At 34.5% G+C, this 23,154-nt stretch overlaps 1 protein-coding gene across 13 annotated transcripts in view; it reads left to right on the plus strand.

Moving 5' to 3' along the window:
* Window positions 1–23,154, plus strand: part of ADAMTS19 (ADAM metallopeptidase with thrombospondin type 1 motif 19) — a 467,308-nt gene that overhangs the window by 261,388 nt on the left and 182,766 nt on the right. For 9 of the 13 annotated variants that reach the window (XR_014838760.1, XR_014838761.1, XM_085014505.1 and 6 more), the window contains 3 exons: window positions 3,035–3,207; window positions 5,084–5,167; window positions 6,322–6,479. Coding sequence is in view for 11 of the 13 variants with exons in the window: in XM_085014505.1 (XP_084870631.1) it covers window positions 3,035–3,207; window positions 5,084–5,167; window positions 6,322–6,479 (415 nt within the window). In the remaining 2 variants the exon portion in view is untranslated. Of the gene's footprint in view, window positions 1–3,034; window positions 3,267–5,083; window positions 5,168–6,321; window positions 6,480–23,154 lie in introns of all 13 variants that reach the window. The other 4 variants (XM_085014506.1, XM_085014507.1, XM_085014508.1 and 1 more) reach the window with 2 other exon arrangements.

Raw genomic sequence — 23,154 nt, forward strand, 5'->3', positions numbered from 1 at the left:
TTACCTGCCATCTACCCAGATTTCTCTCGGGCACCTGAGACTTGATATATCTACAGCTGGACCCATTATGTTGCCTCCCAAAATCTTCTGCTGATACTCCCTCCTATCTACTGGATCATAGTTATCCCACTCATAAAACAAACAACAACAGCAATGACAAAGAGTAGTTCTAACTGCTTCCTTTTTCTTCAAGTCTGGCTAATGTTATTGAGGATGATGTCTCCTTTCTAATAGTTTCCTCTCATCTCATCCTTTCTATTCCTACACTGCATGATTTTTACATAGAGGGTCAATGATAAATCCATCTAGGAGAGCTGACAGATCTGTCCACCTGTTTGTCTCTCAATCTTCCTCCCCAGTGATGTTTATTAGGTGTTGACCCTGACAAGAGATTTTCATATACTTGTGGGAATGTCCCCTATTTAATATATAACCATAAATAGGGTTGAAATTACAGTTAGAAAAATTATAAAATTCATTCCTGTTGTAGATCTCAAGATAATAATAAAACCAATTTCTTACGTTGTACTTCATCAAGATCTTTGGTATTAACTGCTGATATTAAATATGGAATCATAAAGTTTACCTTTAACTAAAGTGATTCTTTTGGGGATGGCTATGGTTGTTTTTGTCCTTTTGCATTTTCTTACTTTGTGATAGAATGCTTATTTTCATTAAATGAGTTTTTTTTTAATTTTCATAATATGTTAGTTAACTTAGTTAACTGACTCTACTTGATACTTGGATAAAACTTCACTTGCTAAATACATTTTTAGTCAGTGGCTCTGTGAGAAAGATGAAAATCTGGGATTTATGGAGATATCTGAGACAATGAAGTTTCCAGCAATCATGGTGGGATCTCGTTCAGGTTAGAGGTCAGAGCTAATTCATTTGGGGCTAGAAGTTGGTAAGAAAAGGGACTCAGTAGTTCAAGAATTCAAGAGATAAACGAATCCTGGCATCATGGAATTCCATTAGAGGACAAGTAAGGTGGAATAGGTAGTTATTAAAATAGAATTGAGTTGAATTGACAAGCCAAAGTCAAAGTACCTGGAACAAGACTCAAGAAAAGGAATTTATCAGAAACCAATTTAATAGACTAGAACTATGAGAATACATACCTTCAGATTCAACCCAAAGTTAGAGACGTCCACAAAATCATGACTAATTGGACACATGTTTATATCCATGGGATTCTGCTAAGCACATTTTTATTACTGGAGACTCCAGTAAAATAGTTAAAAATAGTTAAAGATATCAGCCAACAAGTACAAATTTAGGACAATAGTGATAGCAATTTGTGACATCAACAAAATTTTGGTAAATGGCAAGGAGAGGAATAGCAGATAACTGATTTAACAATGCATTGTGGAGATGGTTGTACAACTGTAGAAATTTGTTAAAAGTAATTGAATTATACACTTAGATGTGACACATGTTATGGCCTGTAATTAACCTCAATAAAGCTGTTAAAATCCTAAATGCATTACTAATACCCTACATGCATATGGAAAGTTGCACAAATTATGTGCCCAACTGCTGCATTTTCCCCAAATGAACATAACTATGTAGTTACCACTCAGATCAGAATATAGAAAATATCACCACCATAGATGTGCCTCTCGTGCCTGCCCTTCCACACTCATTTCTCTTACTCTAAGATGGTCGCTCTTCTTTTAACATCTTGTCTTCCCAGTTTTTCATGTTTCATCCACCACCTACTCTTTTTTAACTGGCTTGTTTTGCTCGGCAGTGTGTTTGTGAGGCTCATCCATTTTTCACTCATTGAGGTAGTTGGTTCATTTTCAATGCTGTATTGCGTTCCATTTTATAAATGGGCCAAAGATTCTTTATCCATTATACTGCTGATGGCCAGTTAAACTTTTAAGAGTAGTGCTGCTATGATTAATTTTTACATGTGATTCACATGCATTTTTGATGAGTTACTTTGTTGATCATTGAGTGTGCAGTTGTTCTACTTTAGTGGATACCATCAACCAATTTTCCAAAGTGTTTATTCTAGTTTAAGCTCCCAGCTTCTACGCGTATAGGCCTTCCAGTTGTCCTCACGTTCTTGCCAGCACTTATGTAATCATCTCTCTATTTTAGCCTTTCTAGGGGTTTTAATTAATTGAACTTGTTTCAGTTTAATTTGCATTTCCCTGAAGACTAATGAGATTGAGCCCCTTTTTCATATGCTAATTAGCCATTTTGATCTCCTTTTTGTGAGAAAGGGTTGTTCAGATTGACTGCCAATTTTTCACTTGGGGATTTGATTTAGAGTAGCTATTTATTATGAAAACATATTGTAAATGTCTGCTCCCACTTGACTGCCTTCCTGTCCTCTTGATTGTGGCATATTTTCATAAACAGAAATGTTACGTTTTTATGCAGTTAAATTTATAAATATGTTTATTTGTAGTTCCTGCTTTTATTTCGCTTTGTTTGAGCAATCTACTGCCCTGAGGTCATAACTTCTCTATGATCCTGATGGAAGGCTGAACCAATTCTTTTGTAACCCATGCATAGTTTGAGTAATTAGGGGCACCTGCCTGACGTTAGGATGTATGGGACGGTCGTTCTAGGCATTTCTTGGAAGCAGACCTTTACCTTGCTGCTGGTTTCACAACGAAAATCATGATGTATTGTATTCATGGAGTTATTTTAGTTGTATGAATCTCTGTGCTAAAAATTTTGCTAATGTGACCTTTTAACAATCCATCTACAACTCTAGAAAGCAGGCGATACCATTATTCATTTTAAAGGTGAGGAAGCCAAGGCTGGCTGAGTGATATTATGTTCCCAAGTGGCAGAGTTAACACATGGTTGAGGTCTAGCCTGTCCGATTCCAAGTCATACTCCAAAGCCAAATGCTTATTTAGATTCCTTTTGTGCAGGGAATTTGATTTTGCTTCCCATCGTATCATCAGCACATGTTAGTATAAACTTTGCTTTCAATTATTGAAGAAATGGAAATTTTGTATTTGCTTTGCCAAGATGGAGGCACATTTGAAAATTCATTTCTCTGTTGCAGATAAAGGAAGACCTAGATCTAAAAAAATAACTGAAAGTGGAAGAAGGAAACGATATTCATACAAATTACCTCAAGAATACAACATAGAGACTGTAGTGGTTGCAGACCCAGCAATGGTTTCCTATCATGGAGCAGATGCAGCCAGGAGATTCATTCTAACCATCTTAAATATGGTAGGCAAACTTTAAAGTGCGCTTGGAATTTTTTCAAGAAAACTCTAAGGAAGAAATGTGTGAGTATAATGAAGTTCTTTAAAAATTAACTCATTATTATTCCTTTCTTTTATTGACACCAGTAAAAATATATTTTAGGTATGCAAAATAGAACCATCTCGAGTTATCAGAATAATAATGCACATCTTCTAGTAAAAATAAATCCGTATTGTTAGATAATTTGATGTGGCAAAACAGTTTCTGTTATTCTTTTATCTCTTTTTTTTCTGTCTTTCTTTCCTTCTTGTTGTTAAAAGGCTGTTTATTGAAATAGCAGAAATGTTATGTTTGTTAAAATGCATGGCTCCCCCCAAAGTACTATTATAGATTATGAGATGGAAAAAAAATAGAGGTTGGTAATCCACTGAGCTCTTATGTAGGTATGTAAATTTGCATGTCAGAATACTAGTTGATGAGTAAAACCCAGTTCCTAACAGCTATTAGCTGAATCACATGTAGCTAAGATTGTTTGATAGCTTCTGCACTGTAGAAGTAGAATTTATACCTCGGATTTTATGGGTGCTTATGGCCATAGGAATCCTTTGAATTAACTGCGTGCTCTATTGGGTTAACCTTGTTTAGGCCATAATTAGAAGGTTGTGATGAAGAGTGGTTCTTAGCAGACAATAAAAAAAATGAAAGCCAAAGCCAAGTGTCCATTTATGATTCCAGTTGCCGTATAAGGCAGAATAAGAACTACTAATTTAAGGATAACTATATCATGTTTTAGAAAATTACTTTTTTTCTTTGTCTTTTGTCCTTTTAGGGCCACACCTGTGGCATATGGAGGTTCCCAGGCCAGGGGTCTAATCGAGCTACAGCTGCTGACCTACGCCAGAGCCACAGCAATGCCAGATCTGAGCTGAGTCTGTGACCTACACCACAGCTTATGGCAACGCCGGATCCTTAACCCACTGAGCGAGGCCAGGGATCAAACCCGCAACCTCATGGTTCCTAGTCGGATTCATTTCCGCTGTGCCATGATGGGAACTCCTAAAATTATTATTTTTTTAGCTATTATTTTGACTTGTGTTTTTCATTGGACAGATTTTCTCATGCTTCAGTCATTGCTCTCTGGGTTCAGCTACTTCTGACCACTCCCCCCGCATATTGTGTAGGGTAGACTAACCTAGTCTAGCTATTTCAGTCTCTTCTAAGTAGTACTCTCTCTGAAAGCGTGGGTTTGGTGTGCCAGTTTTATATTTTCTATTATAATTTAAATAAACACTAAATTTTTACAAAAAAATCATCAAGGTACCATTTGAAAAATTTGTGTTGCTTTCCAGCGTTACTCCACATACCTTGTTTTGGGAAAACCAGTTAAAGTGATGCTCTGAAACCATGAAGCAACAATGGCCTTGTCTTCATGGGCAGCATTGAAAGGAGGAGCTTTGAAAACCCAGCTCCTATTTGGCAGTCAGTCTGGGGAGAGAAAAAACTCCAAGGAGTAAATTGGGAGGTGGCATAAAGCAGACAACATTTTCTGGATCCTTTTTCAGAAGAAAGGAGGACACTGGCCCTTTGTGGTCTTAAGAAAACTTCTGGGATTTAGTTACTAAAATTCTTCTCTTCAGTATCATGAAAAGCCTCCTCTGCATCACATTGAAATGCCTAGACTATCGAGACTGCACTAAGTAATCAGAATGCTAGGTCTAAATTTCTTGGTATCTAAAAATGAATTGGTTATTATTGCTTATTAAGCTAATTTAGAAATAAGTAATTTAAACATATATAAAATTGCTCAAATAAATTGAGATGTCTCCCATGTCTGGGCTTTAAGAAAAATTCAGATGTTTTTCAGTTTTATTTTAGGATTTTTATTTTTATTTGTTTTTAGGTTTTTAACCTTTTCCAACACAAGAGTCTTGGTGTGCAGGTCAATCTTCGTGTGATAAAGCTTATTCTGCTCCATGAAACTCCAGTAAGAAAGTCTTTGAGTTTTTTGTTCAGTTATGTGGGTGAGAAGTTGTGTTCAGGTACTTTTAAATAAAGGTAATGCTAGTGATTTAGTTTTTATTGACTTAAAAATCCAGAAATATCCACTGAGTCATTTAAAGTATATGTAAAACTGGCCTTTAGTTTTAGTTAATACCTAAATTGTATTCCAAAAATGGAATGTCCTTAGTTCGCAAGGATTCTGACAACAAACTTTAACTTTGCAAAATGTATTTTTTTTTTTTTTTTGGTCTTTTTGTCTTTTTAGGCCCATACCCACAGCATATGGAGGTTCCCAGGCCAGGGGTCTAATCAGAGCTGTATCCGCTGGCCTACACCACAGCTCATGGCAATGCTGGATCTTTCACCCACTGAGCCAGGCCAGGATCAAACCCACATCCTCATGGATGCTAGTTGGGCTTGTTAACGGCTGAGCCAGACAGGAAGTCCCAAAATACAATTTTAAGAATTCATTTTTAATGGGTTTTATTTTCATCTTTAAATGTGTGCTTTATCTGTAATTCAATTAAAACTTAGACTATTCTGCAAACTGTGTATTTGGCCCTTTGGAGAACCTTTGTTCTTAAATTGTAGAACTAATGAGTTTTCTAAATCTAAAAGTTCGATTTTTTTTTTTTTTTTTTGTATTTTTAGGGCCACACCTGTGGCATATGGAAGTTTTCAGGCTAGGGGTCTAATCGAAGCTATAGCTGCTGACCTACACCACAGCAATGTGGGATCCCAGCCGCATTTGTGAACTACGCCACAGCTCACGGTAACACTGGATGCTTAACCCACTGAGCAGGGCCAGAGATCGAACCTGCATCCTCATGGATACTAGTCAGGTTCGTTACCACTGAGCCACAATGGAATTCCCACATTCCACATTCTTAATATTCCATTGCACCTTTCTCCTTTTTCAGAATACTATTATTTTATAATAGTATTTTGTAATTATGGTACCTTCACAGAGTTTTTAAGATCCTTTAGCTCAGGCAAAATTAATCCTGCGTATCTTCCAGATTCTCATTAATCCTGTGGTCAGCAGTCTGCTTTAGTAATTCAAGAAGTTCCCTTCGTTTTCAGTTTTCTGTGTATCTGAGAATAATTTGCCTTGAAGTGAAATACCTTCTTTTGCAGGCAGATCTATATATTGGGCATCATGGAGAGAAAATGTTAGAGAGTTTTTGTAAGTGGCAACATGAGGAGTTTGGCAAAAAGAATGATATACATTTAGAGATGTCAACCAGCTGGGGCGAGGACATGGCTTCCGTGGATGCAGCTATTCTCATAACAAGGTACGTTTTCCAAAGCCAGTTAAATGACATGTTTAATTTGAGGGTCGTGCAGTTAATCCTATTAATCCCTTCATTGAATGCTTTTTATTCCAGATTTTGTGTTCCAGCAACCTTCTGGCACAGTGGCGTTAGTCATTTCCCTCAATTTGTAAAAACTGCTTTGTGAACTGCCCCATATTGGCTGGCACATTGACTGAATATATTTGGTTAGTTAATTAAAAAAAAAATTACCCTCAATTTTTATTGTGAAGCTGTCATCATTGATGATGAGTGAAAGCACTGGTCAGTTTTGGTGGAATTTGGAAAGTATGCACCTCACTGCATGTTTTTCAGTCTTCACCATAGGAAGTACCCAGTATGTGAAGTTAAGCAATTGACAGACTTTCTGGTTCCATCTGAGAAAAAAGTTTCCATCACATCTCTAGCTAATTAGTTTTGAGCTGCGCATGAATGCCTGTGCTGATCACAAATGTTTGTAATGCAACATTGAGTATAAATATCAAAAAGAGAGATAATGAGTAACAGTTTACTCTGTGTGCATTCTGTATCTGAAGTTATACGTTTATCTTTCTGAGAGCTAAAAAAAAATTAATGTAGTTAATTGTTAACTAGCAATTTGATTTTTTTTTGGATTCCATGTATTTTTTGTTTTTTTCAGTTAAAGAATAGTCTGTTTACAATGTTATGCCAGTTTCTGCTGTACAGCGCAGTGACCGAGTCATACAAATAATGTTGGCATTTCATGTCACGGACGACACGGTGAAATTTAAACATGATTTTCTGTAATGAGTTGTTGAATTCCCGATAACTTCTTGTTGCTGAACTGTAATAAAAACTATTCTCCTTACAAGTAATTGATGAAAAAGAAAAAAAATCCGTATGCAAGAGCACAACTGGACTTCCATTTCTGGGCATGTAGGTGTACTCTATACTGTACCTCTGCAGTAAACAGCCATAAACATGGAATATATTTATGAGGCAATTGCTTTCAGTCATTGGAGAATGAGCAGTGCAATCTCTGAAAGAAGGAAAATTTACCAAGTGATCCCCCCATCCAACCCTACTTGTTGCCTGGGGACATTTTTTTGACTGGTCCAGCAAGCCAAGATCTAGGTAGAATACAGTGGTCCTGCTGAGGGCACCAAAGGTGAAGATGCAGGGAGAGATGCCAAGAAGCCTTGGCAGATCATCTGTGAGGACTTTGCAAGGCTAGTCTAAATAGATACAATGATAAACTACCTCAAACTTAGCAGAGTGCTGTCGCTATAAAGTTTGGATATTAAAAAAGTATGAAAAATTAAGCATATGGGGCCATAAGAGTGGAGCAACCTTTGTTAATACCTTGTCATTTCTCGTCACCGTTAGCTGGGAAACAAAGAGGCTATGCCTTCCCATTAGGCATGATCCAGAGAAATGCCCTCTCTTGACCTGTCCTAACCTTACGCCTGAAACCAAGCCCCTGTAAGGTCTTGAGAAGAGCTAGATTGGAGGTTGAGTCCCACCAGTTAATGGAGGCTTGGAATCATCTTGAGCTTCTGATAGATCCTCCTTACCAAAGAATAAATTCTAACCTACCTCCATTCAGAGTGACTTGCAAGCAATTGAACTGTTTTCTAAAACAAGAGAGAGGGCTTTTCAGAAGATGACAAAATATGGAATCTCTCTAATATATCATCTGGGGTGTCTGGAACATAGTGAAAATTAACCAAGCAAAGACAAGTGAAAATGTGACACATAATCAAAGAAAAGTAGTCAATAGAAACTGACTCTGAGATAGCTTAGATGTTGGATTTACCAAGTAATGTAGCTGTCATTGGAATCTTGAAAGAGAATGAGAATGGGCAAGAAAATTACTTGAAGATTGAATGGTAAAAAAATTTTTGCTAAATTTCATGAAAAACAACAACTTAGAGTTGTAGGCATATTGTAGGAAAATTGGTGAAAACCACAGATAGAGGAAAAAAAACTGTTGAATTGGCCAGAGAAAAAGGATACGTTACATAGAGGAAACAATGTTAAGATCGATAACAGACTTCCTGTCAGAAAAAATAAAGCCCAAAAGACAATGAAAGGATAGCTCTAATATACTGGGGAATAACCGCTATCAACAAAAATCCATAATGAGTTCTTAAGGGTGCTTTCTTAACTTATGAAAGTATATTTGCACATACATACACACATACACAAATCTATGGCTAATCTCACAATTAATATTGAAAATCAAAAATTTTTTTAAGACTGGAAGCAAGGCAAGGATGTCTACACTTAGCACTTCTTGTCAGTATTGTACTGAAGATCATAACTAGTATATTACGCTGCGGTGGGAGGAAAAAGGAGACATTTAAGGTATAAGGAAGGAAGAAAAAAAGTGTCTCATTTTACAGGTGACATGACTTGGAACAAAGAAAAATTTGAGACATCTAGAAGAAGAATTGCTGGAATTTATAACTCAATTTTATAAGCCTGTAGACTTTAAAGTCAACTTAGAAGAAAAATTGTATTTATATATGGTGGAAATGAACAATTGGGAAAATTTTACAGTAAAATCCTATGAATAGTTTAACAAAATATGTGCAAAACTTCTAAAATGATGTCTACATAGTCCTGCTGAGAACAATTAAAGAGCTAAATAAAGGTTTATTCATTGGTAGACAAAATACTCTCAAGATATCCATTTCCCACAAATTGATTTTAGAGTCACTGTAATCCCAATGAAAATCTCTGCAGGCTTTTTTTTTTTTTAAATAGAAATTACAGTCTAAATCAATATTTGTTTCAGAAAGGAAAGGACCTGTTAGAGTCGAAAGAGTTTTATGAAAGAACAAATTGGGTGGACTTACCTTTTCTGATTTCAAAATTTATCATAAAGATAATAAAAGGTTCGGAAATATACTCACACATGTCTGGTTAAATGACGTTCAGTAAAAGCAGTGTAAATTAGTGATGAGAAATTTGTCTTTTCATCACATGGTTGTAGAACATCTGGATACCCATGTGAAAAATGAATCTAACCCTGCTTAACCCTTGTGTGATGTTAGTTCATAATGAGTCATCAGAGCTACATGAAAGCTACAACTCCAAAGCTTTTAATAAAAACAAAGTCTTTATGACCATGGGGAGGACAATGATTTCTTAGAATTTCAAAAAGCATTAAGCAAAAATTTATTAAAAATAATTGTCCAGGCTTCTTCAAAAATAAAACCACCTCCTGTCCAAACGTCATTGACATGTAAATGAAAAGATAAGCCTCAGAATTGGAAAAAATAGTTGCAACACATGTATCTCAGAAAGAATTCTTATCTGGAATGTACACATGTATATATATGTATATAATACATATACATGTATAATAAATAGAAAATTTAAAACTCAAAAGATGACCCAATAGATAGGACCTGTGTTTATCCAAACACTGGATGATAATCTTGACTTACTGACCTCTCTGTGTCTCATTATTATGAAGATAGTATGCTCTTATAGTGCATATAGTGAACATTCAATAATTTTGCCAAACTTAAATAATTATGTAAGATCCTGTGCAAAATTTTATTAACATGGAAGATATACTATCTGAATTATATATATTTTTCTTTTTAAAAAATTGTATTGAAATATAGTTGACTTACCATGTTGTGTTAGTTTCAGGTGTACAGCAAAGTGAATCAGTTACACGTATACATATATCCATTCCTTTTCAGATTCTTTCTCCATGTCGTTTTCACAAAGTATTGAGTAGATTTCCCTGTGCTGTACTGTAGGACCTTGCTGTTTTATCTCTTGTCTATATAGCACTGGATGTATGTTCATCCCAGCCTCCCAGTTCATCCCTCCCCACAGTGTTTCCCCTTTGGTAACCAAAAGCTTGGTTTTGAGGTCTTCAGTCATTTTCTGTTTTGTGAATAAGTTTTTTTGAGTCTCTTTTTTATTTTGATTAGATTTTATTAGTGACCTCATACAGTATTTGTCTTTGTTTTACTTCACTAAGCATAATATTTTCTAGGTCTATCCATGTTGCTGCAAATGACATTATTTCATTCTTTTTTGTGGCTGAATATCTTTTGTTGTATTATTATTTAATGTATGTTTTCAATCGATAGTTTTGTCAGCCCCCGTTTGCAGTTCACTTTCCTTATTTATAAAATTATTACGGCATTCCACATTATCTTAGACACATTTAAGAATCACTTTCTATTGGTAAAGGTATTCTCTAGTGATAGAGAACATTTTATAGGGTCAGTTTAATATATTAAATATTACTAGTAAAATTTTATGAACAAGGTAAGGTTCAATTTAAATGAGAAAATAAATGTGTAAAATTCCTGACATCAAAGAATTGTAAAACAAGTATCAGTTCCTTTTTCTTCTTTCAAGTATACCTAACAGAGTGATTGACCCATAATAGATGCTCAGTTAAAATTCCTATTATATTGTCTTTTTGATCCTAATATTAAAGAATGAACAGCATGTACAAAGGAGGGAGATACAAGGCAAATATATTTTTGTCCTTCTGAAATACCCATGAAGACTTTCTGATTCCAGTTTGTATTTCTGCAGCAAATTTCTTTGTCTCATGCTCTTTTATGGGGTACAGAACAAACAAGGTGTTGAATTTCTTAGAGTTCACAGCCCATTCCAGTGAAAGGTAACTCCCAATATTTTTTTTTTTAAGAATGTGGTAATTTGATACTTTGATTAGTTGGAAGAATCCTCCATAGTATCAGTTTCTCGATCAAGAGTTTATATAGTGTATTTATGACAAAAGACAAGAGCGACAGGAAATAATTTCACATATAAAGAATAACAGTAGCATTTGCTCCTGCATAGTTTTCAACGCATTTTCTGTGCTGTATAACAATCTCTTTCCTGTGAATTTTTGAGCTTTCTTTATGTACAGAGCACTAAAAATTATTCCATTACAAACTATAGTTAACTTTAGATGTACAAAAATATGGCCCCCTCATTTTCATATCTAAGTTAATTCTCGACTAAATGACTGATTTTAGAAGGCAAAAATAAATTAATAGCTTTTAAATATATAATGACATTAGTCTGTTCTAAAAGATTCTAAGCAAAATACAGGTCTAAGTCAATTTCAAGTTACTTAAGTAATTAAAATTTAATTCCTGTATCTTAGATTTTTTTTAGTTCTCTGCTAAATTTTCACATTGTTTTTTTATTTAGAATACATTGTTAAAAAATACATCTTTTCTGTAGTAGAGTTTCTCTTAATGATATTTTAGAGTGATAGGATAAATTTGGAAAATCATGTGATTAAATATGTAGGTATTTAAAACCACTTTATTTGGGGGGGTCCTCTAAGAAATCAGCTTATCCTCAAGTTTATCTTGTTTATGACTTTAAACATGCTTTATTTGAATGTTGCCAAATCTTAAAGTTTACTTAATTCACCAAAAATTTTTTTATGAATTGCTTTTGTAAAAATAATAAAGGTAGCAAGTTGCTGTTAATGAAGATGATTAGGATTTCCAAGGAACATGTAGACCTTATTTTTGATTTTTAACTTGAATAACATGTCATATTTTATAAAAATTTTGCATGACAAGCTTCTTAAATATATTTTACCATAGTACTACATTATTTCTGAAAATAGAATTTGTAGTGCCAAATCCAATCTGTAGTATTACTTGTGATCACATAAGCTATTATGTATGCTTACTTCGAACTTCTAACCTATACTGACCTCCACTCTGATAGAGAGCAATTAGATTCCCAGAATGCATTCACCTCCGTGGGTTTTTATTTATTTTTGTCTCAGCTGACAAAATCTCTTTTCCTTATCCTCACAGTGGTAGTTTTTTACTGCTTCTAAGACTGAAGGGGATGATAATCATAATTTGATTCCAGATTCGTATTTTTCTTTTACTAAAAATGCAACACTTTTATTATAGAAATTTGAGAAATACAGGAATAAACATTAGCCTATAATTTGACTACCTAGGACTAATTAGAGTTAACTTATTTAAGTATATTTCTCCAGTTTTATTTCCTGTGTGTTTGTATAGCTAAATACATGTTTTCATAATATGTGTAGCATATTCTACGTGTACGTTTTATCTTGACCTACCACTATTGCAACATTAATTTCTTACTTCCAATGCCATTTTTTTCTTTTCAGAACTCTGAAAAAGAATCTCCTGCACCTATATGTATTTTTTTAAAACTTTGAAAGTAATGCTCCTAACTGCTCTTCATTACCTTCCTTGTTGCTAGCCTGCCCTAGCAATTTGATACAAGTATTCACTTAAAAAAATGGTGCGATGTATTTCATATATTAAAAAAAATATATTACAGTCAACAACTGCACGTTCACCCCTCCGTGTAACAAACCGAATATTAGCCATGGAGTTGAAATCCTCTTTTTATATTATTTTATAATATATTTTCCCTTAAAAATCTTTTCCAGACCTTCCGTTGTTCTTAAATAGTTCTTTAGGAGATATTGTAGCGTAATTCTCTTTCTCCCACACCCTCCAAGTAAGGCACGAACATGCGTGAGGAATGTTTTCCAAAGGTAACCAGTGTTGAGTGGATGTGTGTCTAAAGAATCTTGTTTCATGTTAGACAGTTTTCTCTATTTGTTGTTGTTTTCTTTTAGCTTTATATTATGTCTTGCAAATCTTTTTGTGTCATTCATTATGGAAGGGAGAATAATCTGTCCCAAAAATGTCCATTTCCAATCCCTAGGACCTGTGAATATGTTCTCTTATATCATAAAAGGGACTTTGCCATTGTGGTTAAGGCTGTCGAGGTGAGGAGATTATCCTGGATTGTCTGCATAGGTCCAGTGTAATCCCAGGAAAAGGCAAGCACACAGATTTTACCTTAGATCCTCTAGAAGGAATGAGCCTTGATTGACACCTTGCTTTTAGCCCAGTAAGACCTATATTTGGCTTTTGACTTCTAGAGCTTTAAGATAATACATGTCTGTGGTTTTAAGCCACTACCTTTGTAGTAATTTGTTACAGCAGCAATAGGAATTAGCACACTTATATTTGGTCTGTATCATTGGGAGGGAGGAGCAGACTTTATATTTTCTTGCATGGTCGTATCCTAATTTATGTGACTACTCTATATTTGTGTAACTTTCTTAATTTTCAGGTTTAGAAAAAAATGTAAATTTAGTATATTTAGGATAATGACAGGGTGTTTGCCCTTGTGTTTGTCATGTGTAGAAATATAAGCTTCCTTCTTGTCAAATGCTCATAATGCAATTGAACTACATGTTTGACTTCAATTTTTTACCCCCTGTTAAATAGGACCTAGAATAGAGCTTAATAATTGCTTTTGGCTTTTTGGAAAGCAATAGGAATAAAAATCTGTGATTGGAAATAGTAAAAAAAAAGAACTTGTCCCAAAGGATATACTCATATAAAATATCGATGGATACTGTCTTTACTCACTTGTGGGGCTAAGATTTATTTGGAGGATCACTTTTCTCCACAACCCTGCTTATAATGCCCTAATCATGAACATTAACCCACTAAAGGGAATGTTTTTTCTCAAAGTAACCTACCATCATTTGGTCAGGAAAGTCTAAATGAATGATTTGCATACTTGAATAAAAATCCCTTTTTAGTTAGAGTAAATATAGAGATTATTGTACCTTTAGCTTTGTAAGGAAGTTATAAAAAATAAAAATTTTAATCTCCATGGATTCCATGATCTTATCCATATTTGACAAATGGAACTCATGACCAGCCCAGTTTCTGATGAATGCTTGTCTTCGGTTATTATTAAATGTTGTATGTTATATGAGCACAGCAGGAAGAAGAAATTTTAGCTTAGTTATTAATTTTTCTTTCAACTAAAATGAATAATGTTTGCATAAATCCAAATCTTTCTGCAGTAATATATTTGCTAAATTGTTCTGTGTGATACAGTGAAGTAAATAGTTTAAAGCTGACCTAGTGCTGTGGGCTCATGGTAACAAAAACACAAAACATGTTATTCCAAGTGTCAACTTCATGATTTCTTAGTGTAATTTTCACATCTCTCTTGGAAATTATAGAGAAAGTGCAAGTCTATATATCTTAAAAACACTCTTTAATTTGTCATTTAATTTTATTAATGATAGTTTTGCCTGTCAGTATATACTGAAATACTTTTGGCTGATGTACAATACTTTTGAAAGTTGGTTTCAAAATAATGCCATTGGCAAGTAAGATAGAAAATTTAATAAAATATAAAAATGGCAGAAATATATTAATTTAATTCAAATCATAGAATTATTTCTGAATGAATCATTTATAGGTATATCCCAGGGCACTATAAAACTCTACAATGAGACTTATTCTCAGATGCATCTTCATTCTTGGAAATTAAAGGCTCCATTTCATTTTTTTCAATATAAATCAGAACTTATGCAGAATTTATTGGCCTTCCCAATTGCCAAAGTCTAACAGTATCATTTCCATAAAGTCACATAATGAAACTCGATGATGCAGACTTCAGGCGCACTGAACCAACAAGAGCCAAAAATGAGAGATGTAGGCAGCACACAAATCTCCATCCCCATTACCCCTTAGAGTCTTTGGATATTGTGAAATTATTATTACATGATTTTGGTTCTATGGAAGGAAGTTTATACTTGAAGAACTGAAGATTAGGACAGTTGTGGACAGTATATTCCTCAGTTGTGCTGAAAGGTATTTTCAGTGCTTTTGGATAAAAGACCTTGTATTTTTTTGAAATCATGCGCCTTCTTCATTTGTTTGCTAAGTGAGAAGAAATTGGCTGTGTGATGGACACTAAGTGCCCTTGACAATAAGCAGTGCATTTCTCATAGTTTTATCCTGTTGTTTAGTTAAAGATGAAGTCCCTTGTTTCACATAATGTAAATCAAAGTCATCTTGTAGCCTCGTGCGTTATGATATGATATATTATAGGTTTAGAAAAAGCACATGAAATCCTTTTCTCTCTACATCTGAATATACTTTACACTCAGTGATTCTTGGCCCTAAGGTGAAGATTTGATTTTATGTGGTTGTTTAATTTTCTGCGTTACCATATTATTCAATATCATCTGTTTTGGGTGTTTCTCTCTCCATTTGTTTGCTGGCAAAGGCACTTGAAAAATAGAACTATCCGTTATTTAATACAATTCCCAAGGCTCTTCTTCCTCACTGAATTCCTGGGCCCCTTAGACATCACAGAGGTGATTGTATATCATTCTCTTCTTTGCCTTCAGAGTAGAAGCCTTTTTTATTTATCTTAATATTTCTCTTCGTATCCAGCACTCAGCATGTGAGAAGCACATAACGAATCCTATTGTATAGGTTGTACACTGCACAACCTTAGGGGGAGCTATTTACACTGTTGTGTATGTAAATGTACACTTAGAGTTAAGCAGTGTGCAACCTATACAACTAGGCATGGCATCCTCGTGATGAATTTGATTCCTGTGTCATTTAATGCAGAGAAAGACTGCATATATCTGATCTTTTACTTGCTACAAAAATATCAGCAGGCCTTTTCCACTCCTCTTTATCAGTAATTATATTCATACTCTGAAAATGTTACACCACCAGAGGATCTATTTTCCTATATCCTTTGGTGTTGGTTTTAGCCACAGAAACTAACTTTGCCCAAGTTGAGCACAAGAAGACATATCCTTCTAGATTTTTTTTTTTTTTTGATAAGTAGAAAAGATTCTATGTAGTACTCAGAATCAGAGGAAGAATTGAAGAACCAAGCATCAAGAAGGACAGTGTCTTAGACAACTCTAGTTATCTCTTCCCCTGGGTTGGTATGATCCAGGAGCACTCACATTCTCATACTCTAATTTCTACCTTAAATCCTCTAAAAAAGTGGGTTTGAGTTGGTGAGGGGTGTTACGTGTCCAAATTATTTGATTAGAAGCCAGTAACCAGGAACTAAGATGCATTTAAAGGTGATTACCCAGTGGAAAGATGTTGGTGTTGAAAGTAGTTAGGGTTTACTTGAGAGGCAGTCAAAAGATCACTCAGATTTTTTTTAAAAAAAAAACCCTTTGATTCTAATCCTGGGAACAGATGTTTTAATTAAGAGCAGTGTTATTTCACCCAGATTCTAAAGGTTTTCAGTTTTGTTACCTTGAATATTGAAAGCAATGCCATCTATTAGTTTAAATTAGAAGTTAAGGGTAGGGTAGCTCGAGTGGTTACCTTTTGGGGGATAAAAGTTTGAGTACATCTTTCCTTGTTTTTCTAGAATTGTCTTTATAGTTTTGGAATATATTTTCAAAAAGATCTTTTTTTTATTAAAAAAGACATAAATTTTATGACCCCCTCAATGCTGATGGACAGTCTGAACATTTGATTCATTTAATTGTTTTCTTTGCCATTAACATTCATTCAATTGGAATAGTAGATTTTTTAACACATATGCAAGCAATATTCTATCTTCTGTATATAAAAGAAAATATTCTTTTATAGAGTGAAGATTAAAGTATCAAGTGATAACAGCCAATTTTCGATTATCCAAGGTGGATTAATTTATAGATTTTCCAGAATAAAAATTAATAGCATATTTGAGAAAAACATTTAAATCTGTACAAATTAGTGAAAAATGTACTGTTCGTATTGTTTAGAAACAGAGAGTAATCTGGAGCCAGGATAATGTAACACTCCTTTGTGTATATTGCATTTGGGGAGGTGACCCCCTTCCTTGCTGTCAGATGAGTGATCTTTGCAGAAAGCCCTCCCCAGAGCAAAGATATCTCTGACGTGCATTATAAAAACAGAGGCAGGATAAAGCATGGCCATTAGAACAAACCAAATCCAAATATTTACAGGTGGAGTTAAATGAGGAAAGAAAGGGATAAGGCACTAAGTCTCTCTGTCTTCCTTAAGTCCTAGTGAAATATTCACAAAGTATTCTAAGCTAAAAGACCCACAGGAATAGTAAATCTTCAAGTAATTGTTTATGAAGCAGTTCATGTGATAAACCATCATACTTGTTTGGTTATTTATAACTGCAGAATGGCAGTATATTTTTACAAAGTGGATGTGATTTAAATGAAGTGAGTTTGTAATAAATCCATTTCATCCCTTGTGTTAAAAACATATTATTTAAGGTTATTTTTATTTTCTTTATCTTGATTTACCATTCTCCTTGTTCCTCTAGTAATCAAGAGATGATCCTGTATCTCTTTTTAGAAATCATCTTTGTCAGAAATTTACCTGAAGGAATAGTAAAAAATTATAATAATTAATTATTGATATCAAATTACTTCATTCCCTATTTCATTCATATCTATGGCTAGCCCCACATTTTTCCTCATCTCTAACCTTATGGAAGCAAAATGGCAATACCAATCACTAATTTTTACAATAACTTGTGACTGTTATAATACCAAAGATAGAAAGATATCTGAAAAAAGTACTTAATTAAGGTCAGTGTGAACATCTTATTGAGGCAGTTGTTCAGTCTTTTGGAGTTTGGTAAAAGTAGTTGCATCATATATAAAATGTGATAATACAGCCTATGTGGCATGTTTTTATGTGTATTAAAATCTAATATTAAAAACAGTTTGTAGTAATGAGGCTTATGTGGCTTGTTTCTATGTGTTTTAAGATCTAATATTAAGAACAAAATGTGTTTCAGTATATTTAATTACTACATGGTAGGTCACAGATTGTTTCTCTTCCTTTAGTTATGTGATAATCTGGCTGACCAGATAATCAGAAAGTGTTCCCATCATCAACATCTAGGAATTGTAGAAAAAATGTGATGCAAATCTCCTTACAAGCATAGATGAGCCAAAAACAAGAGGGCTCTAGCAAAAAAATATTTATTTATAGTAAGCTTCTGAGGTAATGGGACAGGTGCCCTGGTAGGAATTTGTTGGACTTAAAAATAAAAATCTGAGTTCTTGGGTATAAAACATAAAGTAAAAAACTTTGTGGCTTTGTGAAGAGGGAAAGTGCAACTGAAATGAGTACATATAGCCAGAACCCTTGGATACCTACATCCTTAATAAAAGTTTGATCTGATAAATGCTTTGCAAACAAGCACAGGTTGCCCGCAAGAAACATACTTTCTTTCTCCACCATGAACCCATGTTAGGAGAAGATGGCTCCTTTGGGTATTAATTACCATGAATATGATCCAACATTGAAGCATTTAGTGAAAGCATTAGCAAAACTGCTGCGAAGGGGCCCTCTTTCAAGTTTCATTGCACAAGGCAACCACAAATAAAGTACAACTAAGTAAATTCACAGTAGAATCCCAAAACACAAAGTGACAATATCTTCCATTGTAAGAGCCAGGAGTCATGAAAAAGAGTGTTTTAAATGGCTGAGAGAGATTATTAAAAAAGCATATTCACATGATTAAAAACACAAAAATTCAAAATGTGAGAAAAAGATACTTTGCAAAATAAGAGGACTTGAAAGTTGAGGAAAACAAAACATTAAAAAATTGTACTTAAAAATCTCAATTTCCGAGTTGAAGAGCAGAGTAGATGCAGCTGAAGAGAACACTAATGGATTGGATGATAAATGGGCAGGATTCTCCCAGGAGGCTGCAGAGAGTGATTAAGAGATGGAAATACAAAAGTGTGCTTGAGAGTTACTGACATCAAAATGAGAACAAACATGCACCTAGAAGAGTGCTAGGAGAAAGGAATGGAGAGAACGTGAGAAGAATTGGATAAATAGATAGTGGTTAGATTGTTTGGGTGTTTCTGGATCTTTAAAGTGCAAGACATACCAAAAAACCCAAAGAAGATAAATAAAGACAGACTCAGTAACTAGACACATCATGTGGGACTGTGGAAATACAAAGACTAAAAGAAATCTTAAAATTAATCAGACCATGTTATATGTCAGTTATATCTCAGTGAAAAAATCAGAAACCAAACCAAATGAAAGAAGAGCAAGGTGATTGCAGGCTTCCATTTTTGTAAATGCTAGAATAAAATGAAATAATATGTTCAGTATGCTGATGGCAATAAAGTCAACCTAAAATTCCACAGTGAGTCTCCGTTCCATTAGTAATAAATCCAAACTCGTGAGGATTAAGGAAACAGTGTCTGGGGCAGTTTAGTATTCATAGATCCTCATTGAAGGAGATACTGAGGGATGTTCTTAAAGAATACCAATCTCTCTAGAAGGTAAAAATAAAAGATATCAATGAGAAAAGAAATTGTGAAATATATAGGCAAACCCAAATGAGTACTGATGGTTTAGAGTAAGCTCTCTAACCTGAGATTTTAAAAATTGAGATGGAATTACAGGATTACCCTGGAGATACTGTAAGTGTGGCTCCAGATCACTGCAATCAATAAAAAGAGTTACACAGATTATTTGGTTTCTCAGTGCACATGAAAGTTATGTTTATACTTCAGTGTCTTAAATGTGCAATAGCATTATGTCTAAAAAGAAATTTGCATACCTTAATTAAAAATTTCATTGCTCAGAAATGTTACCCGTCATTTGAACCTTCAGTGAATCGTAGTAGTAACATCAGAAATCACTGATGACACATATCCATAGCAAATGCAATGATGGTAAAAGTTTGAGGTCTTGCAAGAATTGCCAGAACGTGACGCAGAGATGTGAAGTGAGCAAATGCTCTTGGAAGAAAGGATGCAGATAGACGTGGTCAGCACAAAGTTGTCACAAACCTTCAATTTGCAGAAAATGCAGTATCTACTGTGCACAGTAAAGCAAAGCACAATACAAGAGGTATGCCTGTATAATGTGAGATAAAAATAACACAAGATTGAAGAAGAGTTTGGATTAGAAGTGTTTGTGTCCTTGCCTTTTTCAAGAGGAGGCCGAAGGTACTTTTTAACTTGAAACATTTGAAGTGAATGTCATAGGGAGAATAATGTCCATGTTCTCCATCTGTAGAACCTGTGACTAGATAATGGTATGCAGTGAAAGGGACTTTGCATATGTGACTGTGTCAAGGATTATTGAGATTGGGAGATTATCCTCAAGTATCTGGGGGATCCCAGTGTAATCACAGGATATGGGGAAACAAGAAGGCAAGAGACTCAGAAAGATGTGATGATAGAAGCAAAGGTCAAAGTGATGCAGTTGTGAGCTTTGAAGGTGGAAAGGGCAAGACATCCAGGCTACCTCTAGAAGCTGGGAAAGGCAAAGAAACCGATTCTTGCCTACAACTTCCAGAAGGAACACACCTTGATTTTAGCCCAGTGAGTTCGTTTCAGATTTCTGATTTGGAGACCATGAGATGTGTTCAGCTGCTATAAGACCATAAGATTTTGTTACAGCAGCAGTAGGAAACTGGTACAGTGTACTTTAAAATGTGGAGGTTACCAAATCAAACACAATCTGATGTTATTTTTCAAGACAGTAAAAGAAAAAAATCTGTATAGGAACAAAGAGAAAAACAGATGAAAAGGACAAAGATATACTATAACTTGGTTAAGAAATCACAAAAATAGAAAAATCCATACGTGTTAATAGTAAAACACTAAATTCACGTGTAGAGATATTATATAACTAGGTTTTACAGTTTTGATCATATGCTATTTGGAGGAGAATTAGAGGAAGGTGAAAGCAAAACAAAGGAAAAAGATACTCCAAATGAATATTAATATATTACCAGTATATTAATACCTGTTAATATCAGATATAATAGATTTTAACACAGAAAACATTAAAAGGGACAAGTATTTTTGCACAGTAATGAAAATAGTAGTTCAAAATAAATTATAAAAATTTAGAGCAATAACTTAGCTTCAGTATAAACAGGGCAAAAATTGAATCATAAGGAAACATCAACCAATTTATAACAACAATGGACTTGTAACAGCTCTTCCTCAGTAACAGACACAAAAATAAATTCAAACTTTCTTATTCTATTGAGCAGTTGTGTATCAGAGCTTGTTATAGCTAGATCTAATGAACAAATTTAGCTCTGCTCTAAACTATCAGAGAATATACATATTTTTTTCTTTATTTTTTGATGGCCCCATGGCATATGGAGTTCCTGGGTCAGGGGTCAGATCCAAGCCACAGTTTTGACCTACACTGCTTCAGTGATGTGGGATCCTTAACCCACTGTGCTGGGTCAGGGATCATATCTATATCCCAGTGCTGCAGAAACACCGCTGAGCCATTGATTTTGTTGTGCCACAGTGAGAACTCTGAGAATACACATACATTTTAAACATGCACCGAACATTTGCAGAACTATGCATGTATCACAGATGCTGCTGGATGAGCCAAGCAAGATGTGAGTTGAAACTGACCATTGTAATTATCAATGTAATTGTACTTATCAGTGTAATTGTAATTATCAAATATCATTGGGAAAATTGAAAGGGGTGAAACACTTAATTGTTAAAGTTATTTTTCTTTTAGGAGTGGCATTAAGATGGCTATAATAGAAGAATTAAAAAGCTTGTTTTTTCATTTCTCCTTCACACACACAAAAATTGTTGTATTTTTGTAAAAATAAAAATTTTATAGAACCGAACTGCTCATTAATAGGCATTTGTTTAAATTACAGTGCAAGAATAGAAGCAACAGCAACAACAAGAAAGCAGAAACATCAACTGACTTGAGAGCTTTCCTTTTTTTTTTTTTTTTTTTTTTTTTGCAGCAGGATGTGGAGGTTCCCAGGCTAGGGGTTGAATTGGAGCTGTAGCTGCCCACAGCCACAGCAGTGCAGAATCCAGCTTCATCTGTGATGTACACCACAGCTCAAGGCAATGCCAGATCCTTAACCCACTAAGCAAGGCCAGGGATGGAACCTGCATCCTCATGGATGATAGATTTGTTTCCACTGAGCCACAGTGGAACTCCATGACTTGAGATGGAGTTCAAGTTATATAGCATCATATGGAGTTAATATGATGTGCCTGGCATTGCTTTAAATGCTTTATATGTGTTAACTCATTCAAACCACATAGTAAACCTTATTTTAAATGTTTTGTGTGTGTTAAATCATCCAACCTGGACAGTAAGTCTATTTGATAAATAGATGTTATGACCTCTATTTTTCAGATGAGGTGACTGAGGCACAAGAATGCTAACTAAGTTGCCTAAGGTCACAATAAAAGGTAGATGACAAGTTTTGCCTTTGTATGCTTTGCCTTTAAAGCTCATAAGTTGTTAGGGAATGCTCTCCAAGATGTTGTAGTTAAATAAAGACAAAATTATACGATTTTATGCATAGTGAGAGCCCGCCTACGTAAAAATACTAATTTCCTCATGCCCTTGTTAAAATTATTGTCAGTCTTTTAAAAGTTTTGCCAATCTTATGATATAAAACAGTATGCTATTTTTAATTGTATTTCTTACATTTAAATCTTCAATCTGGAAATGATTTTTTGTGTCATGTGAAATAGAGATACTATATTTTTCAGACAGAAAGCCATGCCTCTACACTTGATTTTTTTTGTAATAGATGCTGACTCATAGACTTTGAAAAACTTACGGTCTCTGCAGGAGACAGTTTGGGGGGTAGGGGGATGTACTTGGGTTGTGGGATGGAAATCCTGTGAAATTGGATTGTGATGATCATTATACAACTACAGATGTGATAAATTCATTTGAGTAATTAAAAAAAGAAAAATAAAGAGAAATGAAATACCATAAAATTCAATACAAGGTGAATCTTTTTGAAATATTGTGTATGAACTAGAACAAAATGTTTCAGAATTATGTCAGGTAAAAATTACAGAAATTAATTTTTT

The sequence above is a fragment of the Sus scrofa genome, chromosome 2 (assembly GCF_054392235.1).
Source record: "Sus scrofa isolate SSC_HxYL_T2T_F1_AM1 chromosome 2, Sscrofa_HxYL_maternal_Yorkshire_Landrace_v2.0, whole genome shotgun sequence".
Classification (NCBI taxonomy): domain Eukaryota; kingdom Metazoa; phylum Chordata; class Mammalia; order Artiodactyla; family Suidae; genus Sus; species Sus scrofa.